General features: G+C 34.4%; 1 protein-coding gene across 1 annotated transcript; it reads right to left on the bottom strand.

The window, feature by feature from the left end:
* Positions 1 to 10617: 10617 nt before the first annotated feature.
* Positions 10618 to 15934, bottom strand: LOC127786677 (very-long-chain aldehyde decarbonylase CER1-like). Its single transcript, XM_052314233.1, has 9 exons — positions 15768 to 15934; positions 15084 to 15307; positions 13071 to 13523; positions 12313 to 12688; positions 12110 to 12217; positions 11643 to 11843; positions 11365 to 11469; positions 11085 to 11258; positions 10618 to 11008 (listed from the first exon to the last, which is right to left on the bottom strand). The coding sequence occupies exons 1-9, from the start codon at positions 15825 to 15827 to the stop codon at positions 10829 to 10831; spliced, it is 1881 nt and encodes a 626-aa protein (XP_052170193.1). The 5' UTR covers positions 15828 to 15934; the 3' UTR covers positions 10618 to 10828.
* Between the last annotated feature and the right edge of the window lie 2836 nt (positions 15935 to 18770).

The raw sequence follows: 18770 nt of genomic DNA, 5'->3' as shown, positions 1-18770 counted from the left end.
ATATATATAATGTTATTAAAGCAATAAAAGAGACGATGATGGGCGACGAAAGGAGGAGATAGGCGACGGTAATGGGTGACGAAACGAGACGTCAATGAACATTAGGTTAGAGGTGACGACCGATCTACTAACAGAAGGCGATGATGGATGTGACCAAAGTTGGAGATTTGGCGACAATGACGATGCTAGGTTGGAGGTGGCGTTGTTGCAATGTCGACAATGGAAGAGGCAAAGAAAGAGATGAGAGAAAATAAGTGTGCAAGGGATAAAGAGTTGTAAATGTGTAAAATATTTGAGAGTAAATCAATAAATTCATTAGTTAACGTAAAAAACTCATAGGAATATATTTGGAAAAGCTAGGGGTGGGGGGAAGCTTTTCTCAAACGCTAGAATTAGTTTAAAAACTAAGTAGTATTTAAGCTCTTAAATATTATCAATCGCATCAAAAAATAAGTTACATAGCTTATAAGTTATTTCAATAACTTATAAGTGGTCAAACTCCTAAACCAAGCACCCCTGATTGCATCAAACCAATAATACATTAAACTCGCTCGCATGGGCAGCCCAATTGGTCAAGAAAGGGGGCACAAAGTGCCTTCCGTAATGAATTTTGGACCAAGACTGAGGATCGAGTCTCGCAAGCGGCAGTGTAGGGGTACCTCTCTCCAAAGTGAGGGGGGCTCCTTGTGCGCGGTAAGCTCGGGTCTAGCTACTGCGTCCGGATGGGTCATCATGATTAACCTCCCCCTACGTCCTGTTGGGCCGGGTGTGGGGAGCGCTCGGGATGAGCGATTTCACCTTTTGGACCAATAATACATTAAACTCTATCTCAAAAAAAATGAGAAAATAACAATTATATACCACTAGAAATAAAAATAACATTTTAAACCTTGTCCTAACTCAACAAAACTCCATTCCCTTTTATAACTTCAAATACAATGTCTTTTATAACTTCAAATACCATGTCTAATTTAACTTAAACAAAACTCTACTCACAAAACATTTACACTAAAAAGTTTGTATGTACTATGCAATCATAATATACAAATTTTCATATCAAATGAAAATGAGAAGGCATGTAGGCCTAACGAAGGCAACAAAAGAGACTTATGAATCCCATTATCTCCGCTTCTTCTTAATCATTGCTCATTTACTCTCATTTCTTTGGAGATCGAACAAAACACACGAAATACATATTTCTAATTTTTTCTCAGAACAATCTAGAATGGACAATCTCTTGTTAGTGTTAAAATTATGCAAAAAAAGAGAGAAAGAGACGGAGAGAGATGAGGCATACAAGATGAAAGAGTTAGACGTTTTGCAAAGTTATTAATTTCTCACACATTTATATTTTTAACCTATTATTTGATTACATATTGTCTAAAAATTACTTGGATTTTTTAGAGATTTTTCTCAAATCATCTTAATCTCATTTTCTAACGTAAGTAAGATAAAAAGATAAAATAAAATATCCCTTTTTTCTAAACATATATTCTAATTTTCTACATTGAAAATTAGTTTCTATGGTTCTAATATATGAACCCCTTATTTAATTTTTTTTAGAAAATAAAAATTAGAGATTTTATAAAATAATTGAAAATAAAAAAACTAAAAATTATTTTCTACAACTAAATACCCCCTAATATTTCCTTGGTAATTTGGAGATTTGGAAAAGGCAAATTCTGAAAAAAAAAAAAAATTCCATCTCTATCTCCATCTTTAATATAAGCTAAATGAAAGAAAACATCTCTTTTCTTTTTAAACACATGTTCTTATTTTTCAAATAGCAAATTAGTTTTATGCACTTCGAAAATTTGACTGGACTTTTTAAAATTTTCTATAAAAAATTAAACTAGAGGTTATATAAAGAAATTAGATATAGAAAACTTGAAAAACATTTTCCACAATCAAACCCTCAATTTTAGAATAGAATTTCTGATTTTTATCAAATTCACACAACAAACTATTTTTTTTTTGCTTCAATGTAGATTGCGATTACCACTCGTTACTTTCTATTGCCAAAATGGTGAACTGAAAAAGAAAAAGCATAGACTAGATGATGAGGTTGCAACAAATTGTCACCTCAAGACCATTTGGGACGATCGTCCTTGTGCGGCCCCTACCGCTTGCGTCCTTGATTTCATGGCCACTATAACAAAACAATTATTTAGAGATAGATTTTTAGATGGATTTTGGTTTGTCGCAAAAATGCTGGACGCAAAATTTGAAACGGATTTTGACGTCTCATTTTGAGAAGGATTTTGAAACGAATTTTTCTGTCTCAAATTTGAGACGGATTTAGAGACAGATTTTTTTGTCTCAAATTTAAGATGAATTTAAAGATAGATTTTTTTCGTCTCAAATTGGAAACGGATTTTTCTGTCTCCAAATCTGTCTCAATTTTGAGATAGATTTTTCCATCTTAAATTTGAGACAGATTTTTCCGTCTCAAAATTCGTCTCAAATTTGAGACGATTTTTTTCACACACCAATTTTCCCATAATTTAATAGAGATTTTGAAACAAATTTTTCCGTCTCTAAACCTGTCTCAAATATAAATATAATTAAAAAAATAATTTTTTAAAAATTTTAAAATTCAACCTGATAAACACAATATACAAAATAAAAAAAATCATCCATATAATACAATAAATCCATAAAGTAATACACATCATCTATAAATATTAGAAATACATTATAAAATCTATCATCTATACTAATTACATGTCCATAAATAGTAAAAATACATAAAAAATTCTATCATCCATACAAATAACGGATCCTCTTAATAATCCGAAGAATCTAGGGGTGGTGATGATGGAGACGATGGCGGGGGAGGCAACCTACCTTCAATGGCTGACAGGTGATCGTGAAAGGATTCCGTAGCTGTCTTAATAGCTTCTTGAATTTGTTCTACCAATGAGCTCGACGACGGTGGCAACCAACCTTAAATGGTGTGATGATGCCTCCTATTGTGGCGTCTGAAAGTCAATCTGCAAGCATCATAAATACATAAAATAAGTTGTATTATCAAAAAATTAGTTAACCATAATAAAATAATATAAAAAAACACAAGTAATGTATACTTACATAAGTATCCTCGAACCTCCTATTAACGAATCCCGAACTGTCTTTTTTTTTGTGTATCGCGAGGAACAACTCAGCCTGTGTGGATGGACGACCAAATTGCTTCGATTGCAAGAGAAATAAAAGATGTTCATGCAAACATTGTTATTTCTTAAAAAATAATTAAGTAAAATAAAAATAATAAAAAATATCAAATATTACCAATTTTTTCTTACACTTTGACATGAGAATAGAAACACAAGTATGCATACTACCCTTGACATCTGAGGCCTGATTTTTCTTTACTTTTCATACTTATTTTTGAATTTGTAGAATTCCAATATTCCTTTTAAATTTAGACATCACTAAAGCAAATCATTTATCCCAAATAAATTCTCAAAGCCCACAATGGACCCACCAATCACTTAAATGCAATTCATAACAATTCATAATACAAAATCAAGAAGATACAACTAGATTAACACGGTATTTCAAGAGTTATAAAGCTTCTCTAGTGTACACTTATAGATAATCCAAAATAGAACATATAAGGAACAAGTTGCTGATATGCTCTATAAAAAAAAAGTTATTGTTACATCTTGCCAACAACAAATTTAGTAACGGATAAGAATATGGATAGAGGTAAAAGACCCAATCTCATTAGGATTGCCTGTTAACAGACTTTCCTCTAGTGGAATTAGGCATAGAGGGTGGCATGACATGATAAATAAAATTGTCTCAACGTTAATAACTTTGTCCGCACAAACATAAGTCTGTTGTATATATATATATATCTATAAATCTATATCTATATGTTCCATGCATGCAAATTACTTAGCAGCTTACACCATGCTTATTGATGTAGTGATTGTATAGCCAATGGACAGCCCAATGAGGATACATATTTATCTATATGTTCCCAATAGAATATATATATATATATATATGAACAAAATAGCAATCCAACCATGCATCGTGACGCTGCCAGTTACTCATTCATGGTGATGGCCTTGTTCCCTTGTGGGTTTAATTATTTAAAATAAATAATTAAATTTATAAGACAAATGAACATGCAAAATGCCTTGGTCCCCTACAATAGTAAAAATAAGAATATGCAAATTCCCATGGGTACTGTAAATCTCAGTATACACCATTACAACAGAAGAGAAAGTCCTATTATTGCATACAAAGGAAACATTGTTTGCCAAATAAAAAAGAAACCTATGTTCTTCATCATTATTATTTTTGCTCATGAATCAGTCAATGGTTTTTGACGTTCAAGATTTATGCTTTTATGTGATCAAAACATCCAAAAGATTATTTGAATTTCTTGTGACACAAGGCCGTGGACAAAATAAAATAATTGTGCAATGCTGCAAATGATGCATCATAAAATATACCAGATATATAAACAAACCCTACTACTACCCTCAGTACGTACATAGGTGACTGCAAGCTTATGAACTGATTATTTTAAGCAAGGAGCCAATCACACAATCAACTCTTAAATGAGCAAGTCCAGAGAAAATACATGAACTCTAATTATGCTATGTAACTGTTCACTATAATATCAAATGGAATTCAGAGAAATTACCTTTCCAGTAAGAATGATCACTCCAATAGAACCATCATCTTTGGCATCATTTAATGCTTACATAAGCTCCTTGACTGTTTGTGGCCGAAAAGCATTTCTACGCTCTGGCCTATTGATTGTGATCTGAAAGGAACAACGTAAGATAGAAGGATGACAAGATCTAAGCTCTCCAGATCACTCACAGATGCAACTTATAAAATTATATAATTAGCTAAAATAGTGTAAAGGAGACTTAGAACAAGAAAAATCAAACTAATTAGTAGCAAATGCAATGGATGTAAAGGCACATGGAACATATGCTTTCTCCAACCTTGCCGGTTTTTAATTACTATAACTGATTTGGTTTGCTACATTCTACCATGTGGACCTCTAACTTGAACAAGCAATGGCCATATCATCATCCCCTTTTCCACATCAGGTGCTGCCTCAACTCGCTCTCATGATTATTTGGAATATATACTCAATATATAGATGGGATCAGGTTGAAGCAGGATAGAGGAGAAAATCTCTCCCATTGAAAGTCTTTCCTCATGTAATATCTCCCATATAATCATATAGATATAGATTTATTCGACGCAGTACCCTCGTGTGTTGTCGCTCCAACTACCACTAAAAAAACTCAAGAAAACTACCATTTTGTGGATTTATGGCCATACGATATGCACACCATTGCTGAAACTAAACTAAGTATAGATGACTGAGATAGTTTTGATAGTGATTATATATATTTGAGATGTTATTTGGACTTTTATTTATAATATTTGTAGTAAAATTTGTGTATTAAAAAACTGAACCACATACAACTCAAAGTCCAACTGTTAACATATATACACACAGAATATATACACATAGAATATACATACACAGAATATGTAATACCCAGTATTCAAAATCAAAGGTATTTTTGGGAGATTGAGGGGTCAAAATGGAATTTATCAAAGTTTCAGGCCAATGTGCAATATTCAAAACATGAACGAAAGGCAATAGTCCCTGTCAAAGTGAGTCAATGAAGGTAAAATTGCCCAAAAAAGTAGTATTTGACAAAATCAAGAGATTCGCGAAGGTTGGAGATAAAAAACACTTGATTAGGGCCATCCGGGCAAAAGTGCAGATTGTGTAAACTGCCCAAGGGAGGTTGAATTGATGATTTTTTTAGAAATTATTAAGGGAAATGAATAGTTTGGAACTTATAGGCAATAAAGGAATTAATGAAAAGTTCAAGGGCTATTTGGAAAGGGCAAAGATGGAATTCCAAAAATTAGAGGGCAAAAAGGTAATTTGGCAAAACCTGGCAGTGTGAACACTGCCATGGCCGCCAGCCACCTCCAATTGCCAATTTCGGCTGAGGGCAGCTACTAGAGAGGTCGTGGGGGCTCCAGGGCTAAGCCTAGGGCCATGATGGCTGACCCTTGGACGAGAATCGGCCACTAGGGTGGCCGATTTTGACAGATTTCGACCGTGAGAGTTGCCGAAAAATCAAATCTTTTTGTGGGATGTTTGCAGCTAGAAACGGGCAGGGTGAGGCCATTTAATGGTCTTAATGGTGACAGAGACCTTGGATTGGACAGCCATTGGTGTTTAGAGGCTCGAAATTGGCTATATAAATAGCTGGGTATGGCCGAGGGTTTCAAAAGAAAATGGGAGAGAAATAGCTTGTGTTTTGGCTTGAATCGAACATCATCGATAAGAGGCTTTTGCTCCCCATAAGTTGAGGATCGTTTCTGAAGTTTTTGGTGCATTTTGGTGTACATTTTAAGCCGTTTCGAGGCTTGACCGGAAAGCAAGGCGGTCGATGGGGCCGGCTCTGTAAATGGCCAAATCAAGGCTGTCTAGTGATGTTTTCGAGCAAATGATTATGCCATGGTGATTGATGAGACAAGGGGAACAAAGTGGGAGAAGAATCCAGAAACGTCGGTGTACCAGCGCCGGGGAAGATGACTAGCGCGTGAGGGAGCGTCCCTGGCCAGAAAATTCTGCAAAAATTCTCAAAAAATCAAGAATAATGAGAAGAAGGGGTTTGTGCAAAAATATTTGGGTTGACCTTTAAAGTTTCTTGGATTTTGCAACAAAGTAGCCTTGATAAGCATGTCGTTAAAGCATAGAGGGATCATTGAGGCTTAAGGTGGAGTATAAAGGGATCATTCAGGCTCAAGTATAGGTGTCAAAAGGGCTGGCCCGGCCCAGCCTGGTCCTGCCCGAGTCGGCCCACGGACTTTTTAAACGAGCCGGGCCCGGGCCCTTTTGTCATTGATAGGGCCCGGCCCAGCCCACGGCCCCCTTACAAAGGGGCCGGGCCAGCCCGTGGGCTAGAGGGCTGGGCCGGGCCCTTAGCCCACAGGACCTAGCGAGCTGGGCCCGGTGGGCCCGGCCCTTTCTTTTTTTTCTTTTTTTTTAAATAATTTTTTTAAAAATAATACATATAATATATACATATATAAATATCAAAATAATACATATATAAAAATTAATTTGTTTCTTTTAAAAATATTTTCTATCTTAATTCTTAAGTTTTAAATATTATTTCATTATTTTATATTTCAAAATTCTATATGCCTTATAATTTTTCTTGTGAATTGATATGAAAAATAATGTACATATAAAAAGGAGAATGTTTATTTATAATATAAATATATAAAAAATTTAACTTAAAAATTTTAAATAAATTAATTGATGGTTATTATTTATATATATTGCGAAATTAAAATTTTTAGTATCCAATATCAATAATTACTAAAAAATAACAAAATTAAAAAAAAAATGAGTAAGGGCCTTACTGGCCCATAAGGGCCGAACGGGCCACGGGCCGGGCCGTGGGCCCAATTTTTTTGGCCCAGCCCGGCCAGTATGAACAGTAACGGGCCGGGCCAAAGCCCGGCCCTTTTGACACCTCTAGGCTCAAGGTGGAGTATGAGCGTATTTTGAGGCTTAGCACGTATTACGAAGCAAAAGTTAGCTTTTATCGAATTCAGGTGAGTGGTCTGATTCTAGTCTTACCCTTGCTTGGAAGTGTCTTGGTGTGCATGTAGTAAGTTCAGGCGAGCGATTTTACCCTCCCGAGCTTAGGTTGCATATGGTTGAACCAGTTCAAGTGAGTGGTTATACCCTCTAGAACTCGAGGTGTTATGCATAGGAGTTTTACTTATGTACTTATGGCATCGATCGTATGCATATTAAACATGTGGATTATTGCATCAACTATTTTTACTTATAAATGAGTCAGTACATGGCGTGTGATTTTTTTCATATTATCAGAGTATTGGTTTTCGTGTCGTTGTTATGTCCATGGGGGACGGGATGGGGTCTACTTGAGAATGGGATAAAGTTAATCCAGGTGAACGAGTGACATGGTAGAGCACCCGAGGATTAAGTATGTCGTAGCAAGGTCAACCCCAACGGAGTGTGGAATGGATTTTCCATGGGAAGTTGACTATGTCAGGAAGATTTCTCAAGTTAAACGTGTTGTATGTTGTCGTTGTTTGTTTATGCCATGCTCGTATGTTTTTCATGTATTTAGTAAACTGTTTCATGCCATCACTTAGATGTTTTATTATCTAACTCGGGTTATGCCCCTGGAACATTCAACTTTCCAGCCAAAGACTGCTGCGAGGGCGATGACATGGCCAATTGAGGGCCAATAGTGCTTTGTTTGTTAGTCGTTGTATCACTTCGGAGGCATTAGTATTTATTTTGGTATATGTATGAACAGTTGTATGATGGTGATGTTATCTTTTGGTAGACTGTATTACATTTTTTGTTGTGGAGATACTATGTAAGAACCACGGTGTTTGATATTAATGTATCTGCTGCGTTATAATATGTCTCTTTAGTTTTTAAGATTATTGGTCTTGATTAGTTAAACGGGTAAGGATAGGGTTCTCGGGATTCTACCTACATGTGAAGATTTTTCTTGAAATTACCGCAGGCGCAGGCCATCGTATGTGTCCGGTGTTTTATCTGCATGTGAAGATTGTTTTCTTGGCACCGCGCGTGATGGACTTAAAGAAAGAAAGATTCTCGAAGATTCCCTTATAGTGACGAGCCTATGTAAGGTGGAGTGTTATAGAATACATAGACACACAATATATATACATATACTTTTGAGGCGGATCTGGCAGTGACGGAGGCGAATGTGGAGGCGAAGACTGATAGAGTTGGAGGCGGCGGTAGCTGTGGCGACCAGAGGCGGAGGCAGCGGCTATGATAGAAGGCGAAGGCAGATCTGGCAGCAGCGGAGGCGGAGCTCGATCGAGCTGGAGGCGGCGGCGGCAGCGGTGACGGATGGGTCGTTAGGGGAGTAGTTCACAAGAGAAAGAGAGAGATAGAGAGAGGGGGGGGGATAGGGGTGAGTTAGAGTTATATTTGGGGATTTGGGGAAGGAGGGGGGGAGAGAGGGAGAGAGAGACGACAAGAGTAGTTCCTGCCCACATTTTTAGTTTTTTCTTTTTGTTTTTTTAAATGTTTATTTATTAAATAAAAATAAAATAATTTATGATTATGATAATTAATAAAATAATAATAGATGAAGACGGGGATGATGAGCTAGAGTCATGATGTCCCAAAATTAGGATTCAAGAGTATGTATTACAATATAAAAGAGTACGAAATGAATTTTACCTTTGTTACTACGGCATTTATAATGGCTTTGACTTAGAGTCCATGTTGGCTACGCATCAATGGACATATATACATCTTTCATCTTAGGATGACCACCTTTCTCCGACCCTCGATGTTCGTACCCTTGATTACGTTAGGGGAGGTAAATCATAGGTTGGACATTTGGCCCTTGCATAGGGCGAGAATCGAATTCGCAATCCACTGGATTAACATCAACATATTGCTCATCTGACGGCTCTACCTATGCCCTGAGGGCACATCTTTCATCTTTGAGATTGTGGGGGAGGATATGGATTTCATTATCTATATCCATGATTTGGTAACAACTTCAATGTTGATCTCTAAAGTTGTGTTCATTTGTTTAGGTTAAATCTTGAGATATGCATTTCTTGTGATTATAAATAAGATCATTGGACTGATTAAGGGTGATTCTCATATTTAGGGGAATCAAATGCTTCCATGCATCAATGTGTGTTAGGATTTATTTGCAAAGAAAGCACACTTTCCTTGAAGGTGAAAAACAGGGTGCAAGGTGCAGACTGCAACATGTGAAATAGTTTGGGGTAAGGTTCCCAAGAAATAGTTTTAGACTAGATCACCTTTGCTACCTTAACTCCCTCTTTGCCCTTGACTTACCAGAACCCCTATGCAAGTGATAATTCAACCCTAGAGTGTCCATGTTGATTCCCTTCAACTTGATAAAAGATGTTACTTTGTCATTAACCTTTATTGTTTTTGTATATACGCTTTGATGTTCTATACTTTTTCAATCAACATTTTTTTATCAAATTGGTGTTTGTTCATGAACTTATTCTAAATTGTTAGGAGATTGTCCGTATCATAAACCATATTTATTTGAGATCACATTTTTTTGTAATTTTTAAAAGAAATCTAACTCTTTTTAGATAATAATAGGGATTGAGATAATAATAGTTTGCAGTTAAGATAAGAAATAATTAGGTGGTTATCTATCTGACCTAAGTCTCCTCTATATATATCATGTAAAATTTATGATTATTTCATTTTTTCTTTTAAATAGAAGTAAAATTCAGAGATCGTATTCTTTTTCGTTCTACCAAGTGTTTGTATCACTATAAAATCTTGTGTGGAGGTTTTGCTGGTAAATATAAACAAATTCTCTAATCGCATTAGGTTAGTGTGTTATTTTATTGTTTTTCTTTATCTCTTTTAGACAATTGTTAGTCACATATACACTCAACTCTCTATAAACTTACCACTAATTAGATAAAATGATGGTTAATAATTCAATATTTTTAATGTGAAAAGTCAAAATATATATATAGAATTCATATTTCCACACATATAGGTACTAAGGATCAATATTACAAATATCACTATATGTAAGACTGGAGATAGCAAAGTAGCATAGTCATTCACTCAATTAAGTAGCAATCTACTACCCAATCATGAATGCTAAAAGGCATGCAAGATGAACAATCACAAATCTAATACTTGAAACACATTCACACATTCAAGATGCAGCAATTAATACATATATATGTCTGCAAGCAAACAAGAAAATGAATGTGATCTTCAAGACTTTTGTGTTGACGAGGCAACGACAACAGGGTGAAAACCATGCCGAAGACTAGCTTCCCAAATTTTCTCAATGCTAAACATGGTGTTGCCACATTCATGCACATTCCACCCTTCCAACGCATGTAGTATCCCAGCAATTCGCCATGCACTCATCACCCTCCTTGGGAGCCAATTCTACTCCACAAAGACGAAATTTAGATAAAAGAAAGGATTGAAATACATAGATTCTAAACTATTATATACTACTTACCTCACAAGAGTCTACGTTCTCTAAGTTCTTAGGGGTCACCATTGCAGGTGTGTTGTGGTAAAAGCAGTCGCCCCGAATTTTTTGAGGAAGAAATTGAGTGAATGGGATGAACAACGTTCCCTTTGATGCCTTCATATGTTCTTCTTTATTCAGTCCATCCCCCACTAACCATGTCTACAACACAATGTTGATAATGCATGATCATCTCATTGTAAATGTAACAAAATCACAACTTTAACTAAGAAATAAAGCAAAAATTGGTTGGAAAATTTAAGCTTGCCTTTATATCATGGACATAGCTCTTAGCAAGAACTATATTGGTTGCAGCCTCTGCACCAATAGCCAACTTGAGCTTGTTATACTCATTCTCATATAATGTCGCCACCTATTGGGACACAAAAAATGATTTGATCAATCTTATATTCCATAAACAATTCGGTTTATTGACAATTAGACACAATTAAGTGGGATTCGTCAGGAGATCATATATCAAAAGTTGAAATACTTAACAACAACAATAACATAGCAAGTCTTTATTAGGGTCACATTGATTAGTACCTTGATGCCTCTTTGACATAGGGCAAAGGCTAAGGAATAGGCAACTTTGGAAGGGTTGCCTCGGAGGAGCACTTGGGTGGTTCCTACTGGAATGCTATGTAAGACAACAGCAACAGCTAAACTACTTCCATCCACCACCTTTACTTTGAGTTGTGGGTACCTTTTAATATAGAGCTCACCATTCTTATTGAGCTCATCTTCCTGCAACAATATTATGTCAAAGATATATATATATATATATATATAGAGAGAGAGAGAGAGAGAGAGAAAGAGGTCATCAACATCAGATTGGGGATTTACTATAATATAACTTCAATTAAGATCCATTTGTACTTATGTTTGGATATATTTTGTCATATCTTATGGTTAATTTTCCATTCTATTGTAATTTTTTTATATCTTTAACACAAAGATCGATCTACCATACGTCTTATCTCGAAAAGAAAGCATAATAACAACATGCATGCCTGATTTAAAAGGCCAAGGCTCAACACTTTAGCCCCTTTTCTCTCAGCTTCCAGTATGGCATCCTCAATCATATTATTGATAGACTCCCTTTGCCATTGAAGAAAGTACTGCAAAAGAGCAACCGATTGATCATTAATTAGGCACACTAATATTAATGATTCAAGAGAAAAATATGGTCAACTTCAAATTGTCATATACTTACTTGAATGCTATACTTTGGAATTGCCCATGTTTGTAGCTTGAGATTTTGCAACACATTTCTCTCCACAGTGAAGGTACGACCATAAATCCAAGTAATCATCACGGACCAAAGTGTGACAGGCCACATTAACCACAAGTACCACTCGTAAGTGTAAGGCTTAGAGGCAAACCTTGCGAAGCCAAGCCGGAGATGGTAAATGGATTCTGGTGTTGTTAGATGTGTCAAGTGAACTACATCTGGTGATTCTTCGGGTCGTTTGATCGACGTTTCGTATAAAGTATCGGATGACTTGTCCATGGTGCCATAGATGTAATCATAGAATGGCATGAAAAGGGCATAATTCGTTCGAAATTGAGTATGATGAAGAGAGTGAAACCTACCACACAACAAGGTGCAAGTTAGACCTTTTTATGTTTTTGCCACATAGGTCGAGCAAGCATGGCACAAGCCATATAGGCTAGCCTCTTTTTACTATGGTCACGACACAAAATGACACAACTTGGTAACTAATTGGATCGTTTTTTACACAACCCACATAATGCAAGATGACACAATTCATTTGCTATATACTTGCATGCATTTTATTATCTAAACAGTTCAAGATTCACATTAATTAGGGTATAGATCATCTATATAATTAATATAAAAAAGATTAGAATCTTGTAGATTGCATGCAGTTCCCATTTAGTTAGTTATTCATCCAAGACAAAGAGTGTAAAATGGATAGAAAATGATGGATTGAAGTTAGAAGGACTTACGAGGGTGTGTAAATGATGTACTTAAGAGGGGGAAAGGCAGAAAAGAGCCATTTAGGAATGAGCTCGAAGTTGCAATGCCCTAGATTGTTCATGAAGTCGATAAATGTAACATAGAACACAAAGGAAGTCACCGACGCTGTCTTTGTTAGCACCGTTGTCAGCAGTGGAATTGCGAACAGAAAAAAGTAAGCAAGGTGCTCGGCAAATGGATGGATCACCGACGTGATGGGCTCAGTGACAATGGAGGAGTGGTGGTGCGAGTGGTAGCGAGAGTAGAGGAAGTGGTGGTGCAGCGCCCTATGTAGCCAGTAGTAGATGAACTCCACCACACTGACGTGAAGCAAGATTGTTATTATAAAGCCATCCATCCGCCACCATGGAAGGTTTTTCGCCTTCTCTATTGTCGAGGCACCTATGTAAAGTATTATCCCACTTAGCATGACTTGATCATCCCTGTAGGAGAATGAAAGAAAACTTGGTGAGAAAATTCTTAATCATCATACTAATCTCTCTAAATTGCATAAATTGGTTACTAAACTTTAATTTATAGTTAAAATATCATTGAAGTTCAATTTACTATATAATTCCATAACTATGTCAATTGTCATTATAAAAGAGGTTAACGGAATGTTGTTGACGTGGCCAATAACATGGACGGCTAAACAACATAAATGGTCATTAAATTTTATACTAAAGTACAAAAAAATCATTGAATTTTGTATTAAAATACAAAAATGTCAGCATTTCATTAGTTTTTTTTTTATAACAATTGACGATAATTATGCAATTGTATAATAAATTGAAATTCAATGACCTTTTAGCTATATATAAATTGAAGTCCAATGACATTTTTATATCTTAGTACAAAATTTAGAAATCATTTATGCAATTTACCCTATTAATCTCTCGTCTAGTTGACGAAAGTTAAGAAATCCAAGTGATTCTATAAAATCTTAGTGGTACCCTTTCTAACATAAATTTGATAAAAATGTACCCTACTACACTACTGTTTGAACAATAGTGTTATAGTCTAATTTCTAAAATATAAAGATTCTCAATCTATTTATATAAAACAAAAACTAACATATATATATATATATTTAAAGCTTAAAATAGAAAAAAAAAATTAACATATATAGGTAAGGACAATGTTACTCATAATTTTAAAGGGACAATGCTTATACTATAATAAATATATCTTATTTTTAAGAATAATATTAGGAGTTATGACTGATGATGGTATTATCAATTATATGGTGTCTCCTCGTTAGAGGAGGCTAAAAAAATTATATGTCATTATTTTCTCTACATATATCACATTTTTCAATAAAAATGACATTTGTCATCCGTCATAATTTTTAATATTATTTTATTTTTAAATAATGTATATTTATTTTACTTTCCTTAAACGATCAGATATCCTAATTACTTAATAATCATAAATGCATCCTAATTTAAAACTTTTAATCATTATCTGGATGTTGAAAAGATGGGTCACTTATTGCATGGTCCAAAGAGGAAAGCATTTCTATTTCATTTTGCCACATCATGATTTACTGTTTTGCAATTAATTTGTAATCATTAGTCACACAAATTCGCAATTAATGTCATAGTTATCTGTTGTCCCCTTTGGTCAACTTATGCAGGTACAGTACACTCCATGCAAATAAAAATAAATTATATAAAAAGCTTACCAAAATAAACTATATATATGTACAATTACAAAATATATATGTATAACAGGAACACTGAACATAGAGGTCCCAAGCACATTTTCCTGCCTCCCCTTTACTTCTTAGGGGGTCACGACTCTCTCGCAACTGCTTTTAATGCCCCATATTTGTAGGTGACCCATAATGTCAAATTACCAAGTTGTTATTAATAAAAATTTTACACTGTGACACCATTTTTTTTTAATTAGAATAAAATCATAAAATTCACAAGAAAGGGATTAAAAAGAAAGGAGGGGAGAGCAATGGAATGAATGAAGGAAGGAAGGAAGGAAGGAATTACCAGTTGCTTTCTCGATCAACTTGATCAAACTCGATGCTCTTATCGACAATCCTGTTGGCTCCCCTGGCCGTCCGGTAGCGAGAGAGAGAGATCCATAGCTGGTCGTGAAGCATTCTTGTTAATAGAAATGGCAGTATCAGAATTCTGGTATAGTCCCTCTCTTCTTCTTCCTTTGCCACTATACTGTATACGCTGTGCACTGCAAAGGGAACCATAACCAGGTGCTATTCCCCGCCAACCCACGCAACCACCAACAAATTCATTGATTAGTTCATTACATAATCGCACCTTAATTACAATTAATTAAGTGTGTTTGGGGTGGAACCCCAAAAAGATCAGCTTTTAGTGACACAAAAAAGCGCCGGGAAATCAATGAAGTTGATGTTTCAACCACCATTTCAAGGGTTTGGCAGCAAGAACTCTTGGGCCAAAGATTGATAAACTAATATTTAATATCGACTCCATATTTTCATTCAACTTAAAAAAGAAGAAGAGGAAGACAAAGAAACCCAAAAAGAGAACCACGCATTGCCCCGACAAAATGACACAAGAATCACCACCACTGTCCATGAAAGGAATATAATATGTAATATAATATAGTTTTGAAGAAATAATGTACGTGTGTGTGTGTGTGTGTATGAAGATGTTGAATATGATGAAGAGAAGAGGAGGCGGAATACGTACCTTGTAGCTTCCAAGGCGCTGCCATGGCCACTCTGTGAGGATGCCTGGTTGAGAAGCCATTAATTCTCAGTCCTAAGCTTGAGCTCTTCTCGAGTAATTCTTTCTACGAACCCACCTGTCCTCTTCCTATTTCTCGACTCCATACATATACACACACATATATATATATATATAAAAAAGACAGAAAAAGTTTCACCTTAATTGATGGCCCTCTACTTTGACGTTTTCTTATTTAAATATTTTTTATTTTAATTATACCCTTAAATTATATAATTTAGAATCAATTTATGGGGCATAATAAATTAAGCATAATTTAATAATATAATTAAAATAAAAAAATTTAAAACTATATTTTAAATAAATATAATAAAAAAATAAAATTTTAAATGTATAAATGAAAAAAAAAAAAGTATTAAGCCTTAATTAATTAATGTTTACACTCGCCGACAACTACTAGTGACACGCACCCACCCTTCCAACACCAAAAAGGGCTCTTAGTATGCCACCTCTCTCGCTATATAATTAATGGGGTTTAAATGGGGGGAAATAGAGGCGTGTCAAGATGGCAGTGGGGGCTTTATTGGGAACGACCACAGCCACGTCACGAGATTGACAAGACGAAATTGCCTGACATTGCAAATGAGTCAGGTTACTCTAACATCATTATGTACCCTTAAGTTATATAATGGTGTAAAAGAGCACTAAAGGCACAGACTATTTTAGATATTTTTATACTATTATATAGTGTATATAATAGTATAAGAGTAGCATTTTTCTTTATAAATTATTTAAGAGCCTCAACTGTCAGCTGTCTAGAGATGGTTCATTGAATAGAAAGTGTCTGTTGCGGGACGCATCGTCTATGTGTCTCAGTCTCTCCATTTAAGCCAGAATTGGGGCGGCAAATCTGGGAAAGGGCAATGGGAACTGCCAACAGTGGTGGAGGGGAGCACTTAGCTTGAAAATTAAAGAAAGATAATGTAATGAACACAAAGGATGGAACGTATGGGCTGGGTATTGGTTAATTCAAAAATTTTGATTTGGGTCAGATTATGAATTTAATTTGGAGTAACATATTTGAAATTTGAGTTTTCCTACCTTCTGTACGGCATGGGAATTAATATACATATTTTATTTAACAAATAAAATAACATTTATTTAAAATATTTTTTATATTTTATTTTTTCGATATAAATCTTGATTAACAAACACTCATTAATTAAATAATATGAATTTGTTGTATTTTAATAATTAATTAATACCATAACCATTGTTCTTGAAAATCGTACTTAGGATTATCAGATATTTAGTAGCTGCAGGCCTGCAAATGATCATAATGGCTAGGCCAGGTAGCTGTGCTTTATTCATGGACAAGACGTTACAGCTCGTTGTTGAACTTTATGGAATCAATTGGTGGTGGTTGGTTGGGTAGCTCACAGCGTACCTAATTAATTAATAGCCTATGGCCAGCTAGTTGCATGGAAATCTCCCACTTGTACACAAGTTTGAGCAGCCTGTTAATGTGTTAGCAAACTAAAATAAAATTGTATTAAAATAAAATTAAAATATTTTTTAAATTTAGATATAGAGTAATTAATATTAAAATATATTTTAAAATTTTTATTATAATATTTGTTAATTTTTTTAAAATGTATTAAGAATCATATTTTATGAAATGGAAACATATAAGTCATTTTTTTTATTTATAAAATTTTATATAATTTTATTTTTTTTAAAATAAATTTATCTATAAAATTTTAGATACAAAATTACGTAACTTTTATTAAGTGGGTTGTCAGATAAATTTAATTTTTATCTATAATACTTTTTAAATCTCATTTCTCCTAATCTACATATTGATTAATAAACACTATATTGATAAATAATTTTTACAAATGCTGATATCTATAAATTTAAAATAATTTTATTCAAAATTAATAACAATTCACGTAGCGTATAGATTTAATTATTATTAATTTTAGATAAAAATATTATAAATTTATGTATATTACATTAATCTATAAATTTATTTATCAGTACCACATCTTTCTTGATTATATGAGATGGAAAAGGAGTGAGAATTTTTTTTTTAATTTTAGTTGTATTGTTAATTTTTTTAATATTTAATAATAATTGATTTAACATATAATATTTATTTAATCCATTAAAATATAATAATTAATCTGTCACCAAATAGGTTTGATAAGCCATTGAAGATATAATAATATAATTATATATATATTAACCCATCAAGGACAATTATTTAAATTTAAAAATAAAATATATCTATTAGGTGTTAAGATAAAAGATAAGGTGTAATTAGTGCACTTCAACTAAAATATTTTGACGATGTTTAAGAGTTGATCGTCACCAAATTCGAAGGGAATGTGCTCTTGATTAGATTTCTTGAACTTCGGCCGAACTCGACCTTGAGCTTATCGAAAACTTGCTTGATCTGTAATAGAAAGACAACTCGACCTTGAGCTTATCGAAAACTTGCTTGATCTGTAATAGAAAGACAAGACTTTGTCCTTCAGTATGTCCTCTAACGATTAAGTTAATTTTGTGGGCAATCGATGTAAATAGATCCATGATTTTTATGGAATAAAAAAGAATAGAATATAACCAAATTATTCCATACTGTTACATAAATAATTTAAATAAAAAGAACAGACTTATACCAAATGCCGAATGGGGTGGTGATGCTGTGCGTTGGCCTGAAGAAATGACACTTGATATTGGCCTAACTGGCGCCTGCATTCAGGGCATGCCTGTTGCTTGTTGCGTGTTAGGTTCTGAGCAGTTAATTTGGAAACAAACATATAAATGAAAGTTTTACTCAGGAGTTTGGCATGGGGACATTAAAAAATGAATAATGCTATTTGTACATCTTAGACTACACAAAAGTGTATCAATGACAAAAATATCTGGTCGCATGGGCAGCTCAGTTGGTCAGCAGCGGTGAAGTTGGAACAAATGACCCAAAATCGAGTCTCTTCAACA

The sequence above is a fragment of the Diospyros lotus genome, chromosome 12, assembly GCF_014633365.1.
Source record: "Diospyros lotus cultivar Yz01 chromosome 12, ASM1463336v1, whole genome shotgun sequence".
NCBI classification, from domain to species: domain Eukaryota; kingdom Viridiplantae; phylum Streptophyta; class Magnoliopsida; order Ericales; family Ebenaceae; genus Diospyros; species Diospyros lotus.
Note: the sequence above shows the minus strand (reverse complement) of the source record. Positions and strands in the feature narration are given on the sequence as shown.

Excerpts from the sequence above, each read along its gene's own strand:
- LOC127786677 (XM_052314233.1), bottom strand. The coding sequence starts at position 15,827 with ATGGCTTCTCAACCAGGCATCCTCACAGAGTGGCCATGGCAGCGCCTT. Across the intron at positions 13,524-15,083 it reads GTTGATCGAGAAAGCAACTG|GGATGATCAAGTCATGCTAA; the intron begins GTAATTCCTTCC and ends ATTCTCCTACAG. Across the intron at positions 11,470-11,642 it reads TATGTCAAAGAGGCATCAAG|GTGGCGACATTATATGAGAA; the intron begins GTACTAATCAAT and ends GTGTCCCAATAG.